General features: G+C 42.7%; 2 protein-coding genes across 2 annotated transcripts in view; one reads left to right on the forward strand and one right to left on the reverse strand.

Annotated features, from left to right (window-relative positions):
* The window catches only part of LOC134965206 (carcinoembryonic antigen-related cell adhesion molecule 21-like), a 270,497-nt gene that overhangs the window by 178,757 nt on the left and 75,245 nt on the right, over nt 1-16,495 (reverse strand). The window lies entirely within an intron of this gene.
* LOC134966065 (putative nuclease HARBI1) lies at nt 5,799-9,794 on the forward strand. Its single transcript, XM_063942531.1, has 5 exons — nt 5,799-6,523; nt 6,607-6,979; nt 7,289-7,310; nt 8,314-8,913; nt 9,711-9,794. The coding sequence occupies exons 1-3, from the start codon at nt 5,938-5,940 to the stop codon at nt 7,290-7,292; spliced, it is 963 nt and encodes a 320-aa protein (XP_063798601.1). The 5' UTR covers nt 5,799-5,937; the 3' UTR covers nt 7,293-7,310; nt 8,314-8,913; nt 9,711-9,794.

Consider the following 16,495-nt stretch of genomic DNA (forward strand, 5'->3'; position numbering starts at 1 on the left):
ATTGACACCATGCTCTCTAGACCTTCTGTTAGGTCGTTAATGAAAATATTGAACAACAGCGGTCCTAATACTGAGCCTTGCGGCACACCACTTAGCACTTCAGTCCAAGTTGAAAAAGATCCATTAACCACAACGCGCTGCTCCCTATTATCTAACCAGTTTTTGACCCAAGTGCATATTGTGCTTCCTAGCCCTTATTCTTGTAGCTTGTAGATAAGTCTCATGTGTGGTACAGTATCGAACGCTTTGGCAAAATCTAAAAAGATTACATAGACCTCTTTACCCTGATCTAGGTTTGCGCTTACTGTTTCATAAAAGCCAAGTAAGTTGGTTTGACAGGATCTGTCCTTCATAAACCCATGTTGATTCCTTTTAATGACCTTATTGACTTCAAGGAACTTTTGAATACTATCTCTTAGAATACCTTCCAATACTTTCCCCACTATAGATGTAAGACTAACTGGTCTATAATTACCTGGTTCAGCTTTACTTCCCTTTTTGAATATAGGCACTACTTCCGCTATACGCCAGTCTTTGGGAACCACACCTGATATTACTGAATCCTTAAAGATCAAAAATAGCGGTTTTGCAAGTTCAGAATGAAGCTCCAGTAGAACCCTTGGGTGAATACCATCGGGACCTGGTGACTTATTAATCTTTAAATGTTTTAGTCGGTCACAGACTACTTCCTCGCTTAAATAAGTACCTATCAGTGGGATATTCTAATTATTGAGATTATATGTTAGTCCCTGAATTGGGTCGTCTCTGGTAAATACTGTTGAAAAAAACTCATTTAGTGTGTCCGCTATGTCATTATCATTTTTGCTAAAGACTCCCAACTTGTCTTTTAAAGGGCCTATACTCTCCTTCTTTAATCTCTTGCTATTAATGTATTTAAATAATTTTTTGGGATTCGCTTTGCTTTCCTTTGCTACTAGTTTTTCAGTTTCTACTTTAGCCGCTCTTATTTCCTTTTTGCAAATTTTGTTACATTTCTTATAGTGCTGAAATGACTCTGCTTCCCCGTCAGATTTGTATTTTTTAAATGCTCGCCTTTTCTTGCCCATAAGTTCCTTAATCTTTTTGTTAAGCCACATTCGGTTTATGATTTTTATTCCTTTTTTGCTGCTCGTAGGAATAAATTTGAGTGTATTTTTAGCAAGCAGGAATTTTAGTACCTCCCATTTCTCCGCAGTATTTTTTCCTAAAAACAAACCTTCCCATTCAATATCCCTGAAAAATACCCTCATCTTTTCAAAATTTGCTTTGCTAAAGTTTAGAGTCCTAGTTGAGCCAGTATAGGGCTGTTTATGGAAACTGATATTGAATGTGACCGTATTGTGGTCGCTGTTTCCTATGGGTTCTCCTACTATAATACCTGATACCAAATCCCCATTGTTTGTTAATACCAGGTCTAAGATTAGATTGTACCTAGTTGGTTCCTCAATTAGTTGAACTAAGGCCCTCATTCCGAGTTGGTCGCTAAGAGTCTTCGCAACGCAAATGTACGAAATGTAAGTATCTGCGCATGCGCAAATGCGTGATTACGCATGCACGAGTACATACGTACGACAACTGTGCAAAATTACTCAGAAAAAAAAAAGCAGGTACTTGCAAATGAAAACGAGGAGTGGCGTGGGCGTGGCGGAGGCGAGACTTCGCAATGCTCCGACATGGGCGTGAAAGTGGGCGTACAGTGTGGGAGTATGCAACTCGCAATGGGCGTGTTTTTCGCAAATAAACATTGTCGCTGTTAAAACTAACATAGGAAACCGTAGCAACATTCACGCAGCAGCCGAGTAGGTCTGCAGTTACTCTACATTTGCGAAGTACTGGTACAAGTGTGTATGCAGTAATTAGCAGTTAATTGGATAGCACATTCATCTGATGTCCAATTACTTGTTAATTAATGAGCAGATGAAAGTTACCAACCAGCAATTGTCTGAACACACATTACATGTTTATTCTACTCACATATAAATCTCACACACTGCCAAATAAGGGTGTGATTTTTGTTGAAGTTGTTGTGTAAGCATTTTTTAAACTTGTTTTAATGTGTGTAAGACTCCCAAATACAAACAAGTGAAAATATTTGTGAAAGTGTTTGAAATCTGCAACATTTTTTACAAATAATCCAACACCCACATAATGCAGCATACACTTTAATTTAGTCTTAAAAGTCACAATAATATTTGATTATAATATCTGACAATGTTTGAAATGATGTCCTGTTGACCATAGATATTTATAAAAAGCGTCGTGTCTGTTTACTTAATATGGACATTAAAGTGTGGTGCAAAGCATACCTTTTTTTTTTTTTTTTTGCAATTTTTAAGGAGAATTTGCAGATTGGTCTACAAGTGTCTATATGCTGACCTAATCTTTCTGGAACTGCATTACCTTGAAGAAACTGCACAAATTTTTGAAATATGTTTTTTATTACTATAATAATATTTCACAACATTTAAACAACATGGCTCCACGTGAGTCGCACAGGCAGAGATGGACCAAGCAGCAAGCAGATGGCACTGACAATCATTAGATAGCAGAACTCAGTACTCTGCAAAATTCTGCTTCTGACAAAAGTATATTTTTTAAGCATAAATAAAACATGACACACCCTGCCACACACAAATTTTAAACCAAATGAGAAAGAATTAGGATCCACCACACAAACACAACAATACATAGCACACTAATAAGAGGAAGATGGCTCTGGTGTTTATACACATAAACTCACAGGCTACAATACATCCAAACAGAAAGAATACATTTCACTAAGAGGGAGTTATCCATTCTGGCCACACAAGCCAACTCCAAAAATACATAGAGGCAACATCAAAAACATGGGTGCTGCCCATCTGGAGAGACATCATTTTCTTCTTTTTCTCCCCGCCTGAGGCTGTTCTTCTTTGGAAGGTCTGCGGAGCGACCTTCGTTGGGCCTGCCCAGTGGGCTGTTCTTCCTGGGCAGGGGCAGGGGAGGGAGCCGATGTGGGTGGCTCTCTGCCACTGTGGGCAAGGGAGACAGCGATGGCCTGGAGCCCTTGCAAGATGTTATTTGCAAGGCTTTGGAATGAGGAGGCAAGTTGTTCTTGGCCCTGCCTGATCTCTGCCAGACGTTGGCAGAGTTGAGCAACACCTTGCTCAACACAGGTTCGGTGCTCAGTGAGCCGGACAGCTATCTGGCTTACCTCCCGGATGACCCCGTCTTGAAACCGATTTAGGCTCTCACCATACCTAGCGATTTCAAGCAGGATCTCCGGGATAGCAGAGGGTTGGGTGGGGGGGCCAGTAGGAACCTGCAGAGGTGGGATTTGTTGGCCCACACTGCCAGACTCACTAGGTCCCTCCACCTCAGCCTCAACCACATAACCGTCCTGTGACTCAAACGGATCACCCCCCTGTGCTGTGTTTTGTGGCAAGCAAATAGAAGAATGTGTGGGGAAAAAGTTGGATACAAAATTAGTTTATTATTATAAATACAGTCAAAATTACAGACAACTAAATGTGTAAACTTACCTTCCAAGTCATGTCCCGTCAGGATCTCAGGCAGGTCCGTGTCCATATGAGACACCCCTTGGCCCTCCTCATAACTGACACAGGGCATCGCCATCTCCTCCAAGTCAGTATACTCCACAGCGACAGGTGCTCCTCCACCTGTAGCCCTTGAGGCATTCCACTCCGCAGCCCTCTTTGCCTTCAGGCGGGATTTGAAGTCGGCCCACCTACATATGTATTGTGAAAGAGGGACAAAGTAGAGTCTTATTATTTGTCTAAGCTAATATATAGGACACGTGTTCTGCTTGTGTTTGCTAGACATAACATCACATGTAACTACATTTTTTAGTCAACTTATCACAGAAAAATGACTGTCAAGATGCACTTACCGTCATCTCACTTCCTGTGATGTTCTGACGACAGAGCCAACTTCATTCACAGATTTTGTGATGTCTCTCCAGATGCGATCTTTTGAAGCAGCCCCCATGTTTTTTGGGCCTCTATGGATTTTGGACATGGCCTGCGTGACCAAAACACGCAACTCCCTCTTAGTGAATGCAGGCTGTCTTTTCTTCCGTCTGGAGGTAGCCTGTGAGGTTTCTTCTTGTTGGTCATCACCATCTTCCTCCTCACTAGCAGCTTCTGTCTGTTGTGTTTGTGTGGCTAAAGCCAATTCTCCCTCAGTTTGGTCACTATGTGTGTGTGGCAGGGTATCCCCAGTCAATTGTTGGGGTTCAGAAGCAGACATTTGCAGAGTACTAGGTCCTGCCTCTTCAACATCCGCAGAGGCGTATTCCAACATGCGCCTTTGGCAATCTAGGCGTTTTTTCTGCAATGCAATCTGCTGCTCTGCAATGCGGTCCATCTCTGCTGCGATTTGCTCACGAGAAGCCATGTTTGCGATGACGTGTGTACGCCGAGGTGTGTGCTTATTTATACCTACGTGCGTCGCGTTAATTCACACAGGTGTACAATGTTAATCTGGTTACTGATTGCACTGCTTATTTAAGGGCCTACTTTGCACGCTGTGAGTGTAGGTAGTTTGGAGTTTCTTTCACTGTTGAGTTTGTTGGCTTGTGCGTGAAGGTGCTATAGGAATTTTCAGAGTGAGTAATTGTCAAGCATACATTTGTCCTTTCGTTTGCGTTTAGAATATAGACAGTGTAGCATTTTGTCTGCGAATTTACGTTTGTGAGTATTCTGGAATTCGTCTTGTTTTTTTTTTTTTTTTTTAAGTTTTTATTTTATGTTGATTGTTTGTTAGTCTTTTTTACACATATATATTTTGCTAGTCCATTTGTGCAAATAAACCTGTGCTTCATTGCTTTTACTGTCATTTTTGGTCTCTTGTAGGAGAATTGTTTTTGGTGACGTAACCCTAGTCTATTTTTTCAAATTTGTGTGCTATATAACACAAATTGGTCCTTTCTTTATTTTGGATCAGGTAAGTTCCCTTGGCCTGTGTTGGTGCCTGTTTGTGTTAATGGTCTGTATGTTGTTTTTGACTGTCATTTTTGGTCTCTTGTAGGAGAATTGTTTTGGGTGACGTAACCCTAGTCTATTTTGTCAAATTTGTGTGCTATATAACACAAATTGGTCCTTTCTTTATTTTGGATCAGGTAAGTTCCCTTGGCCTGTGTTGGTGCCTGTTTGTGTTAATGGTCTGTATGTTGTTTTTGACTGTCATTTTTGGTCTCTTGTAGGAGAATTGTTTTGGGTGACGTAACCCTAGTCTATTTTGTCAAATTTGTGTGCTATATAACACAAATTGGTCCTTTTTTTATTTTGGATCTGGTAAGTTCCCTGGGCCTGTGTTGGTGCCTGTTTGTGTTTGTTCAAAGTGTTTTGATAATGTTTGTTTTCCATCTTGTTAATAAATGCTATGTTTTTTACCAGGATTGATCAGCAAAGTAGTGTTGTTCTTGGCTGGACTAGCTACTAAAGGGCTAACTTTTTGTTTGTTTTATTGTAATTTTGTAAACCAATTAGTCATTATTTTTTAGTAGGTGTTTGTGATGTGTTTGATGCTGTGATTTTATTTTTAATACTATTTTTAACAATTACAATTTAACATATGTAGCTTTCATCAAAAAAATTATTATTTTTTTCTTTTTTGGGATAATATTCCTTTTGTTCCTGAATTGAACTCAGAAAAAATGTCTTACGCTCCTGCAGTAAGTTGACACCCCCTTTTTTTTAATAAATTTTGGTTGTATATTTTTTGGACTTTGTTTTTGTCTTATTCAACATTTTTTTGTTTTATTTTTTAAAGTGTGTGATGTCAATATTTATCGCTGCTGAAGCCCTACCTCCCCAACCCACGCCAGCACTCCCACCCCAACCGCCAGCCCCACAACCACAACCGGCTCCTCATCAACCAAGGCAACGGAGGCGTGCTAGGCCACCAATTTTCCGACCCCGTGTCCTACTTTTTGGGATGCCAGATGATGTGGTTGTACGTAGATACAGGCTGCCACCACATCTAATCCTAGACACTCTCTCCATAATAGAGAGTGATCTGGAGTCTGAAATTCGGTATCCTACAGCAATACCACCATTGACACAATTCCTTGCTGTGTTACATTTTTTGGCTACAGGCTCTTATCAGCATGTGGTAGGAGACCTGGTTGGCATGTCGCAGGGCCAGTTCAGTAAGGTCCTGCGGCGTGTCTGCCAGGCTTTCCTAAAGCGTGTGAAGCAATTTATTGCTATGCCTTTGGATGTTGGTGCCCTAGATGTGGTGAAGCGGCAATTTGAGGAAGGTGGTAGTCGCTTCCCACATGTTATTGGGGTTGTGGATGGCACACATGTAGCTATTCAGCCACCAAAACATAATGAAGAAATTTATAGAAACAGGAAACTGTTTCATTCTCTGAATGTAATGGTTGTTTGTGGGCCATCCCTCCAGATCCTTTCCCTGAATGCAAAGTTTACTGGAAGTTCCCATGATGCGTATGTCATTAGACAATCAGGGATATGGCACAGATTAAGATCAAGTCAACGAGGAGACATGTGGTTATTGGGTGAGTTGTTGCACAATTTTTTTAACAAAATTTTAATTTTTTTACAAATATACTATTTCTAATTTTGGTTTATCATCAAACAGGAGACCGTGGATATCCTTGCACCCCCTGGCTCATGACTCCTTACCGTAATCCCAGGCCAGGACCACAGACGGCATTTAACTCCGCGCTTACTGCCACTAGGCAGCTGGTGGAGCGCACAATTGGGGTCCTTAAAGGGCGGTTTCGTGTGCTCCACCGCACTGGTGGCGACATCATGTATTCGGCGGAGATGGCAAGTAAAATAGTGGTCCTGTGCGCTATACTACACAACATTGCGGTAAGGAGTAGCGTAGAGCTTCCTCAGACAGAGGAATTGCCTGATGAGGAGCCAGGGGTTGTCCGACACTTCGGTGGGGGGAGTGTTACACGGAGGGGGAGCCAAGTCAGGGCAAGCATTGTTGCGGAATATTTCAGGTATAGTGTTTTAAGATTCTCTTTTTTAATCAAAATAAAACCACAGTATGCTTTTGTATTTTTAATAATTTTGTCATTTTGTTTGCTATTGTAAGGCCATTGTGTAATTATTTTTTGGCGTTGGAATATGTAATATTTATTTGCCACTAAATCCGTTAACACGTTAAGCTTACAATGTGTTATTTGCAAAAACAATACTGTGATGTTGCTAAATAGTGTCCTTATTTGTTTTCTATCCTAAAATCCTGTTTATTTCAACAAACACACAAACAAATGAAACTTAATGTTGTCCACTTTGTGACTGTCCAGCTGAATGATCACACAAACTGTGGTGAGTACACAGATATGTATCTAAATTTACCCAAAACTGTGTGTGTGTCTGTGTCTGTTTGTTTTGTTTTATGTTTTAATTTTTTTAAAATTCCTTCTGCGAATGCGTATTTCCGCTCGTGCTAATTAACACTCTGCTCTTCCCAGCATTGCAAAGATCAATAAAGTTATTAGAAATTACAGCATAGATTTTGGACCAATCACATGCTAGCAGACACTATAAATATATGCCCAAATAAGGAAAACGCCATTGCCATGATGCGTGCGGCACCTTTCACCAGGCGGGAGCTCCGCGTCCTGGTTGCGGTGATGGACCGCCGCGTAGGCCGCGTTGGGCGCTTCATCCCAAATCGGGTTAAGCGCGAGGCCTACGCGGAGGTCCGCCGCCTGCTGCGTTCTCGCGTCCGCAGCAGGCGGACAATAATACAGTTTGAGAGGAGATGGAGTGATCTCCGCAGGAGGACTCCAGAGCTGTTGGCGGAGATCCGGCAGCAAATCCGCGCAATGCATGCACGCAGTAAGTTACATTACATAAGATTAATAGCATAAATTGTGCAAATTTACACTAAGTGGTAGGCTAATTGCAACACTGAGTGAACATTTTTTTACAATAGGACAGTGTGTGTGGTTAGGGCAAACAGTACTGACTGTAGCAAAATGTCACCAAACAAGTGCATGTTTTCCAGAAAAAAAAACCAGCCAGGAAACTGTACCAAAAAACTTGATCAGTGCTGTCTATATAATAAGGTGGCTTGAATAGTGATCTGGTGATGTTGCCTAGACCAATCAATATGACTCAATGGAATAGATTAAGGAATGAGCGTCCAAATAATTGTTTGGACTCATTTATTTTGCTGTGGGCAACATGAAGAGGATTTTTTTTATTTATTTTTTGATTTAAAAAAACCACTGTGTCTTTTACATGGAACAGAACAGTGAAATTTACAATTGTTTAGTATGTAATTTAACATGCAAATTAAATTTTAACACAAATATCATTATAGGACGACCACAACGGCAAGCAACACATGAGGCACCATCTCAGCACCCTTCCCCTTCTCACTCCCCCTCCACTTCCCAGTCCCCCTCCCCTTCTCACTCCCCCTCCCCTTCCCAATCCCCCTCAGCTTCCCAGTCCCCCTCAGCTTCCCAATCCCCCTCTGCTTCCCAGTCCCCCTCAGCTTCCCAGTCCCCCTCAGCTTCCCAATCCCCCTCAGCTTCCCAGTCACCCTCAGCTTCCCAGGCCCACTCCACTTTCCACTCCCCTTCTCACCCCACCTCTCCTTCTCTTTCTGTGACCCCTTCTCCTCCTTCCCATACCCCTTCTCCTTCAACTTCCAAATCACCTTCTCAGCCCCCCTCACCCTCTATTGGCCTAACATTCTCTCCGCCCCCCTCGCCCTCTCAATCAGACCCACCCTCTGAAATAACATCCCCAATCCCTCCTCCTTCCCCCATCCAGCCTCCTTCCCCCATCCCTCCTCCTTCCCCAATCCCTCCTCCTTCCCCCATCCAGCCGCCTTCCCCCATCCAGCTGGCATCACCACCCAGCGAATGGGCAGAAGAAGCCCCAGATGGGCTAAGTGACAATGTTGTGGAGGAAAGTAAGTGTTTTTACATTTTTACAATAATTATTACCTACTTAGACTTACAATCTCAAAACATGCCCTGTTGTACTGTTGGGAATACGCTACCAAGGGGAAAAAAAAGAGTTATTATTCATGGTGTACATGTTGCATTGAATTTTTAAAGAGTGTCATTATATGTAGTGTTATGTGTGCAATGTTTTGTGTGTCCACTCTAGGTCGACACTCATTAGTTCAACAGGGTTGCCAGGACAACATGGTTTATCTGTGCTCAGTTTTGATGGTAACATTTCTACTTAAGTGGAGTTCTCTTTAACATGGGACGTTGCCCATAGCAACCAATAAGATTATAGTTTAAATTTGTAAGTCCACTTTTACAAGATAATATGTATAATTTTATTGGTTGCTATGGGCAACGTCCCTTCTTAAATAGAACTCCAGTAGTAATAAATGTACCCCATGGTGTGGTCCACTTTCTTGTAATAAACAAAAAAAGATTGCTGAGCAGGCTTGTGTGTTGTTCTGCTACTGATTTATCTTGAAAACAGCCATGATGTCGTCACTTAGGAATTAAAGCAGGCCTCTCCAAACTGCGGACATACAGCTGCTGAGAAACTACACATTCCAGCATGCCCTGACACCGTTTTGCATTCTCTGTCCCCAAAACTGTGTCAAGGCATGCTGGTCTATGTAGTTTCACAACAGCTGGAGGGCATCAGTTTGGACAGGCCTGCATTAAAGTGTGCTTTGTGCCCTGCTTGTATAATAGGTAATGTGAGTAAGTTATTAATGTTTTCTTTGACTCTTCTTTTCAGATTCTGCAGTTGGAGATCCCAGCACTTTGCCTGAACTTTTAGGGCGGCTGAAAGCCCATTTAAGGGAAGTGTTAGCAGATATCGAGGCAATCGAAAAAAATCTGTGATATTTTTATTTTAATTTTGTTAAAAGTTTCTTAAAAAAACAAAAAAACAAATAAAAACAAAAATAAAAATTGTTGAAGTTAAGTGGGTGTTGTGCTTATTTATGCTATAAAGGAACAGCACATTGCCTTGCAGAAATTGGTGACCTTAAACAGTTCACACATCTTACTTAAGCTTAAAAATAAAAATATAAAACACAAAATTCAACACACACAAAACTCGTTAGGAGGTTATGGTTTTTAAATACATGAAAAGACATTTATTCACACACTACACATATACACAATACTTCAAACATTTGCATTATAACAATAAAAATTACAATATCTATATTTTACAAATTTAAACAACAATGTTTCTGGCCAATTAGAGCTACAAAGTGTTCTTCTGGTTTACTTTGGAGACTTAATTGGTCAGGACCATTGACATTAATTACACTAATTGGGTTCGTAATTGAGGAGGGCTTGTGGACTTTTAACATAAAGGTGTAATTCCACTGAATAGGGGAAAAAAAAGCATTGTGGTGCGTTTGTCCACAAAAGTGTGCACTTTTAACATGGATGGGTAAATATACTAAAAGTTAGTAATTTTACGATTAAGTATGTGTTAATGCGATAGTTTCGCAATGCTCCGATGGTTTCGCATTGCTGCGATGTCATTTGGCGTACGCCCACTTTGTGTAATACTGCGTACGAATGTGCAAAAATACGTTGGGGGCGGATGTTCGCAAATTTGCTACACTAACGCAACTTTGCGAATATGTTGTGCGAACGAAAAACTTAGCGACCAACTCGGAATGAGGGCCTAAGTAGTTATCATTAAGTGTGTTTAAAAACATATTGCCCCTAGCAGTATCACATGAATCGTTTTTCCAGTTTATCTCTGGATAGTTAAAATCTCCCATCACTGCCATGTCTCCTACTCCTGCTGCTCTTTCAATTTGCTTTAGTAACAATTCCTCATCAGATGCGTTGATACCAGGCGGCCTATAGCATACACCCAATACTAACTTTTTTATTCCTTTTTCCCCGCATGCAATTTCTACCCATAATGTCTCGACAGTGTCTACAGTCCCCTACTGAATATCTTCCCGTATATCAGGTTTTAAAAATGGCTTTACGTAAAGACACACCCCTCCACCCTTTTTATTTAGTCTGTCTCTCCTAAACAGTGTATAGCCCTCTAGATTGACTGTCCAATCATGAGATTCGCCCCACCAAGTTTCAGTAATGCCTATAATATCATACTGTTTGCTTGCTGCAAGTATTTCTAGTTCACCCTTTTTACCAGTAATGCTTCTGGCGTTTACATACATACAACTCAGATAAGTATTTTCCCTTGCGTTAGGGACATCTTTCACCTTATGTAGCAATGATGACCTGTAATCGTCATTGGTTAGTGCTTTGGTAAAATCTCTTTAGTACCCATGTTAGTAACCTTACCGCCTGCTCTTACCCTCCCCCCAACTTCTCCCCCATTTCGTTTACTACCGCCATCCCCACTATTCTCACTGCATGACCCGTAGATTCTAGCTAAACCCTCCCCCCAGGCTCCTAGTTTAAAATCTCCTCCAACCTTCTAACCATCCTTCCCCCCAGCACCGCTGCCCCCTCCTCAGTCAGGTGCTATCCGTCACGACAAAAGAGATGGCGCCTGACTGAGAAGTCCGCCCAGTGTTCCAGGAACACAAACCCCTCTTTCCTGCACCAATCCCTAAACCACACATTAACCTCCCTAATCTCTCTCTGCCTCCCTGGACTAGCGCGTGGCACGGGTAATAATTCAGAGAATATTACCTTAGATGTCCTTGCCTTCAGTTTCTTTTCTAAGTCCCTATAGTCTTTATTAAGGACATCCCACCTTCCGCTAACTTTGTCATTGGTGCCAACGTGCACCAAGACCGCCGGGTCTTTCCCAGCCCCTCCCAACAATCTATCTACCCGGTCCGCGATGTGCCGTACCCGAGCACCCGGGAGACAACAGACTGTACGGCGATCACTGTCCCGGTAGCAGATTTCCCTATCTGCCTTCCTGATGATAGAATCCCCTACCACCACCATCTGACTAGGTACCTCACTATCTTTTATCCCAACCGCGCCAGAGGGACCGCTCCTCTGGATGCAAGAGGGAGCAGTCTCCTCCGGCACCGTCATTTCTTCACTATCATCCTCCGATTCCTCGTCCAGTCGGGCAAATTTGTTCGGGTTTGATAGTTCGGAGATGTCGAGCCTCCCCCTCTTTTTCTTCCTTCTAACTGTGACCCAGCTGGCTACCTGATCATCATCCTCTTCTACCAGTGACCCCTCCCACAACTCCTCCACCGTTCTGTCTAAACTTTGCTTGAGATTGTGAATCTCCTTCAGTCGCGTAACGGTTTGCTCTAGATCAGTTACCTGGGCTTCCAGGGCAACCGTTCGCACACACCTCGTGCAGATGTAATCACACTGGGCCGGTAGCTCCAGGTGTGCATACATCTTGCACGACATGCACCACTGTCTTGACTCTGTCACTTTGGACCGTCTGACCCTGGGGAACAACACAGTCCAGCAATGGTTCATGCTGGACTGTATGGTTCCACAAGTGCAGCCGTGTCAAAGTGCTGACCACTGTCTTGACTCTGCCACTTTGGACCGTCTGACCCTGGGAAACAACACAGTCCAGCAATGGTTCATGCTGGACTGTGTGGTTCCACAAGTGCAGCCGTGTCAAAGTGCTGACCACTGTCTTGACTCTGCCACTTTGGACCGTATGACCCTGGGAAACAACACAGTCCATCAATGGGTCATGCTGGACTGTGTGGTTCCACAAGTGCAGCCGTGTCAAAGTGCTGACCACTGTCTTGACTCTGCCACTTTGGACCGTCTGACCCTGGGGAACAACACAGTCCAGCAATGGTTCATGCTGGACTGTGTGGTTCCACAATTGCAGCCATGTCAAAGTGCTGACCACTGTCTTGACTCTGCCACTTTGGACCGTCTGACCCTGGGGAACAACTCAGTCCAGCAATGGTTCATGCTGGACTGTGTGGTTCCACAAAAGCAGCCGTGTCAAAGTGCTGACCACTGTCTTGACTCTGCCACTTTGGACCGTATGACCCTGGGAAACAACACAGTCCATCAATGGGTCATGCTGGACTGTGTGGTTCCACAAGTGCAGCCGTGTCAAAGTGCTGACCACTGTCTTGACTCTGCCACTTTGGACCGTCTGACCCTGGGGAACAACACAGTCCAGCAATGGGTCATGCTGGACTGTGTGGTGCCACAAGTGCAGCCGTGTCAAAGTGCTGACCACTGTCTTGACTCTGCCACTTTGGACCGTCTGACCCTGGGGAACAACACAGTCCAGCAATGGGTCATGCTGGACTGTGTGGTTCCACAAATGTTCTTGGGAAAGGAATGAACATGACATCATTAGTGTCTTTACTTAATATGGAATTTCTTTTTTTTCTCACAGATATCTACACAAGAAAAGAATGTAAAGAAGAACAAACACTACTTTTTTTGTTTTATTACATTTTATTTTTTAATCCAAAATAAAATACAATTATATTTCTTCAATAAATTTTTAAAATGAGAAGTTTTGTGTTTTTCTTTAAATTATTAGTAAATAAAATGTAAAATATGGCATTTCAGAGATGCAGTGGTATTGTGTTAGGTCGCCCATGGTACAGCAGGGGAACTGTCGTGTCCCTTGACATCCATGCTGTTTCCTGCAAATCGGGAAGGATACTCCGCAAAACCTGTGGAAGAGAATAGTATGAGGTTCCAGGTATTTGTGTCATCCAAAGACAAGGTACAAGCAGGTTACATCGGCCTTTGTCCCAAAAGCAACCCTCCGGCACTTGAGAAACTACACATCCAAACATTCCCTGACACAGCGTAAGTATTGCTGTGTCAGGGCATGATTGGATGTGCAGTTTTGAAAATGCCGGAGGGCTGCACTTTGGACATGCCGGGGTTACTTGGTCAAGAGGGAGTTTTGGGCAATACATCTCACCTGAGGGGGGCTGTCTGCTACATGGCGGAGGTTCAGGTCCACATCACAAGTTGGTCGCCCATGGTACATCAGGGGAACTGTCGTGCCCCTTCACATCCACGCAACTTGGGAAGGATACTCCGCAAGACCTGTGGAAGAGAATAGTATGAGGTTCCAGGTCTTTGTGTCATCCAAAGACAAGGTACAAGCAGGTTACATCGGCCTTTGTCCCAAATGCAACCCTCCGGCACTTGAGAAACTACACATCCAAACATTCCCTGACACAGCGTAAGCATTGCTGTGTCAGGGCATGATTGGATGTGCAGTTTTGAAAATGCCGGAGGGCTGCACTTTGGACATGCCGGGGTTACTTGGACAAGAGGGAGTTTTGGGCAATACATCTCACCTCAGGGGGGTTGTCTGCTACATGGCGGAGGTTCAGGTCCACATCACAAGTAGGTTGTCCATGGTAGAGTGGGATAAACGGGTACAATATTTGCGGCAACCCAACAACAGGAAAAAACAGGGGGTAACAGGTCGTCAACAGGACGAAACATTGAAAACATTGCTGAAATACATAAATAAAAATTGTTTTTTAGAATATTACAATCTCAGTTTACACGATAATACAAATATTACAAGTATACTCACAGGCAGTGGAAAAAAAGCTTTGGATCAATGTCCGTCGAGAATCATCTCCTTCGTCCATACCCACCGGTGGAGCAGAAGAATGGTTCCCGCGTCAGAAAGCCCTGCGACGAAGAGTCACCGGCAAACGGTTTGCGACACATATGTTGTGTAAAATACAACATGCATTTACCATGCTGCAAACCTTTGCTGGTGAGTACAAAAGAGCATCACCGGAAATGTCTAAACATCTAAACTGGCTTTTAAGTACACCGAAGGCACGCCCAATTACTCCCCTCGATGCTTTGTGTGTCTCTTGGTAACGTTTTTCTGCTTCACCAACAGGATTAGACAATGGGGTCAAGAGCCAAGATTTGTTGGGATAACCCGCATCGCCTATGGAAATAAGAAAAATGGTGGGTAATATAAAATAAAAATAAAAATAAATAAATACCTAACAGCCAGCCACCTGGCATTTTTCCTGTTTCGAAATCGTCAAACAGCGATGACTGGCTTAGGATGAAGGAGTCGTGAGACGATCCAGGAAATCCCACAAAAATATTCAAAAATTTATTGTTGACATCACAGACCGCCTGTATATTCATGGAATGGAATTGCTTTCGGTTCCGAAAACATTCTTCCGAATTCCGTGGCGGTCTGCTCTGCACGTGGGTACAGTCAATCGCGCCCAGAACATTGGGAAATTTGTGTTCGGTGAAAAAGCCTAATTTGATCTCACGCCATCCGCTGTCCGTATCTGGAAATCTGATGAACTGGATCGTCAATTTGCGGAAAGCCCTAATGACCTGGGTTATACAGCGCGACAGTGTCGACTGTGAAAAACCGCATGTTTGAGACAAAGTAGGATGGAATCCGCTGACTGAGCGATTGGTCCGTGCCCGAGGTTCCAGGTCGGCCTCCAACAGATCGTACAGCGAATATATGTCACGAGTTGATAAGCGATAATTTTGAATCACCTCGAACTCGCTGAGATCCTCCAGTTCACGCCTAGTGCGATACTGGCGTGGACGTGGAAATGAAACACGCAATACTGACTCACCCAATGCAGACATTTGCTGACTTTGATCCTGATGTTCACCAGCCCTTTCTTCCTCCATGCTTGCAGCCAGCATGAACATCACAATCTGGTCAGAAAAAGGCTCCATTATTGTAGTCAGTACAAAAATAGGATATAAATGTGTTAAAACGCAGGGATTGTCCTAAAAAAAACGATTCCACAAGAGAGCTGACTGTAATGGCTTCTTCTCCCTGAAGTCTCAAAACCGGGAGTGAGGATAGAGGAGTGGCTTTGCAGAAGTGTATCCTGGGTAAAAATGTGGAATCATGGGTACATTTCCCTCAGCAGAGTGAAGAAAAAAATATTATTTTAAAAAATCAATTAAATAATACTTGTGAGTCAAAAAAAGACAAACCAAGTAGATAATCCCTTCAAATATAAATAGATATGCTATTAGCAATCCAAAAAGCAAAAAAAAAAATAATAATAATTTTTTTTAATCATCTCTCGCCAGCAAAGTGAGGCTGACTGAAATTGACGAAATGACTGTCGAAAAGCACTGTTGTCGAATCGACATTCTTCAATTGAATATACTTTTGTCGAAAAGCCGCATTTTGACCATTGCAGACATGTCGAATTTTGAAAATGTCAATTTGCAAAAAGTCGAATCTGAAACGGCAGGTATTTTGAAGAAAAGTACTGTATTGCATTGTCGAATCCAATTCGACAGGTTTTTTTTGTCGAAAATGCCCCGTTTTTCGACATTTTCATGAATTCGACCGCAATTGCATATACCCCTATGTGCCTTAGCAGTCATTGATTTTATGTGGTCTTCCACTTCGTGGCTGAGTCGCTGTTGCTCCTAAACGCTTCTCATAGTATCACTTACAGTTGACCGTGGAATATCCAGCAGGGATAAAATTTCATGGATTATTATTATTAATGCAAAGGTGGCAATAAGTGAAGTGACGGCTGTGGACAGAACAGCGAACCATGTGACAGCAAAAAAGATCCCAGATGCCAGGAAATTATGTCAGTGTACAATACCTACAAAATATAT

This window comes from Pseudophryne corroboree, chromosome 10 (assembly GCF_028390025.1).
Source record: "Pseudophryne corroboree isolate aPseCor3 chromosome 10, aPseCor3.hap2, whole genome shotgun sequence".
NCBI classification, from domain to species: Eukaryota; Metazoa; Chordata; class Amphibia; order Anura; family Myobatrachidae; genus Pseudophryne; species Pseudophryne corroboree.

Excerpts from the sequence above, each read along its gene's own strand:
- LOC134966065 (XM_063942531.1), top strand. The coding sequence starts at position 5,938 with ATGCCAGATGATGTGGTTGTACGTAGATACAGGCTGCCACCACATCTA. Across the intron at positions 6,524-6,606 it reads AGGAGACATGTGGTTATTGG|GAGACCGTGGATATCCTTGC; the intron begins GTGAGTTGTTGC and ends ATCATCAAACAG.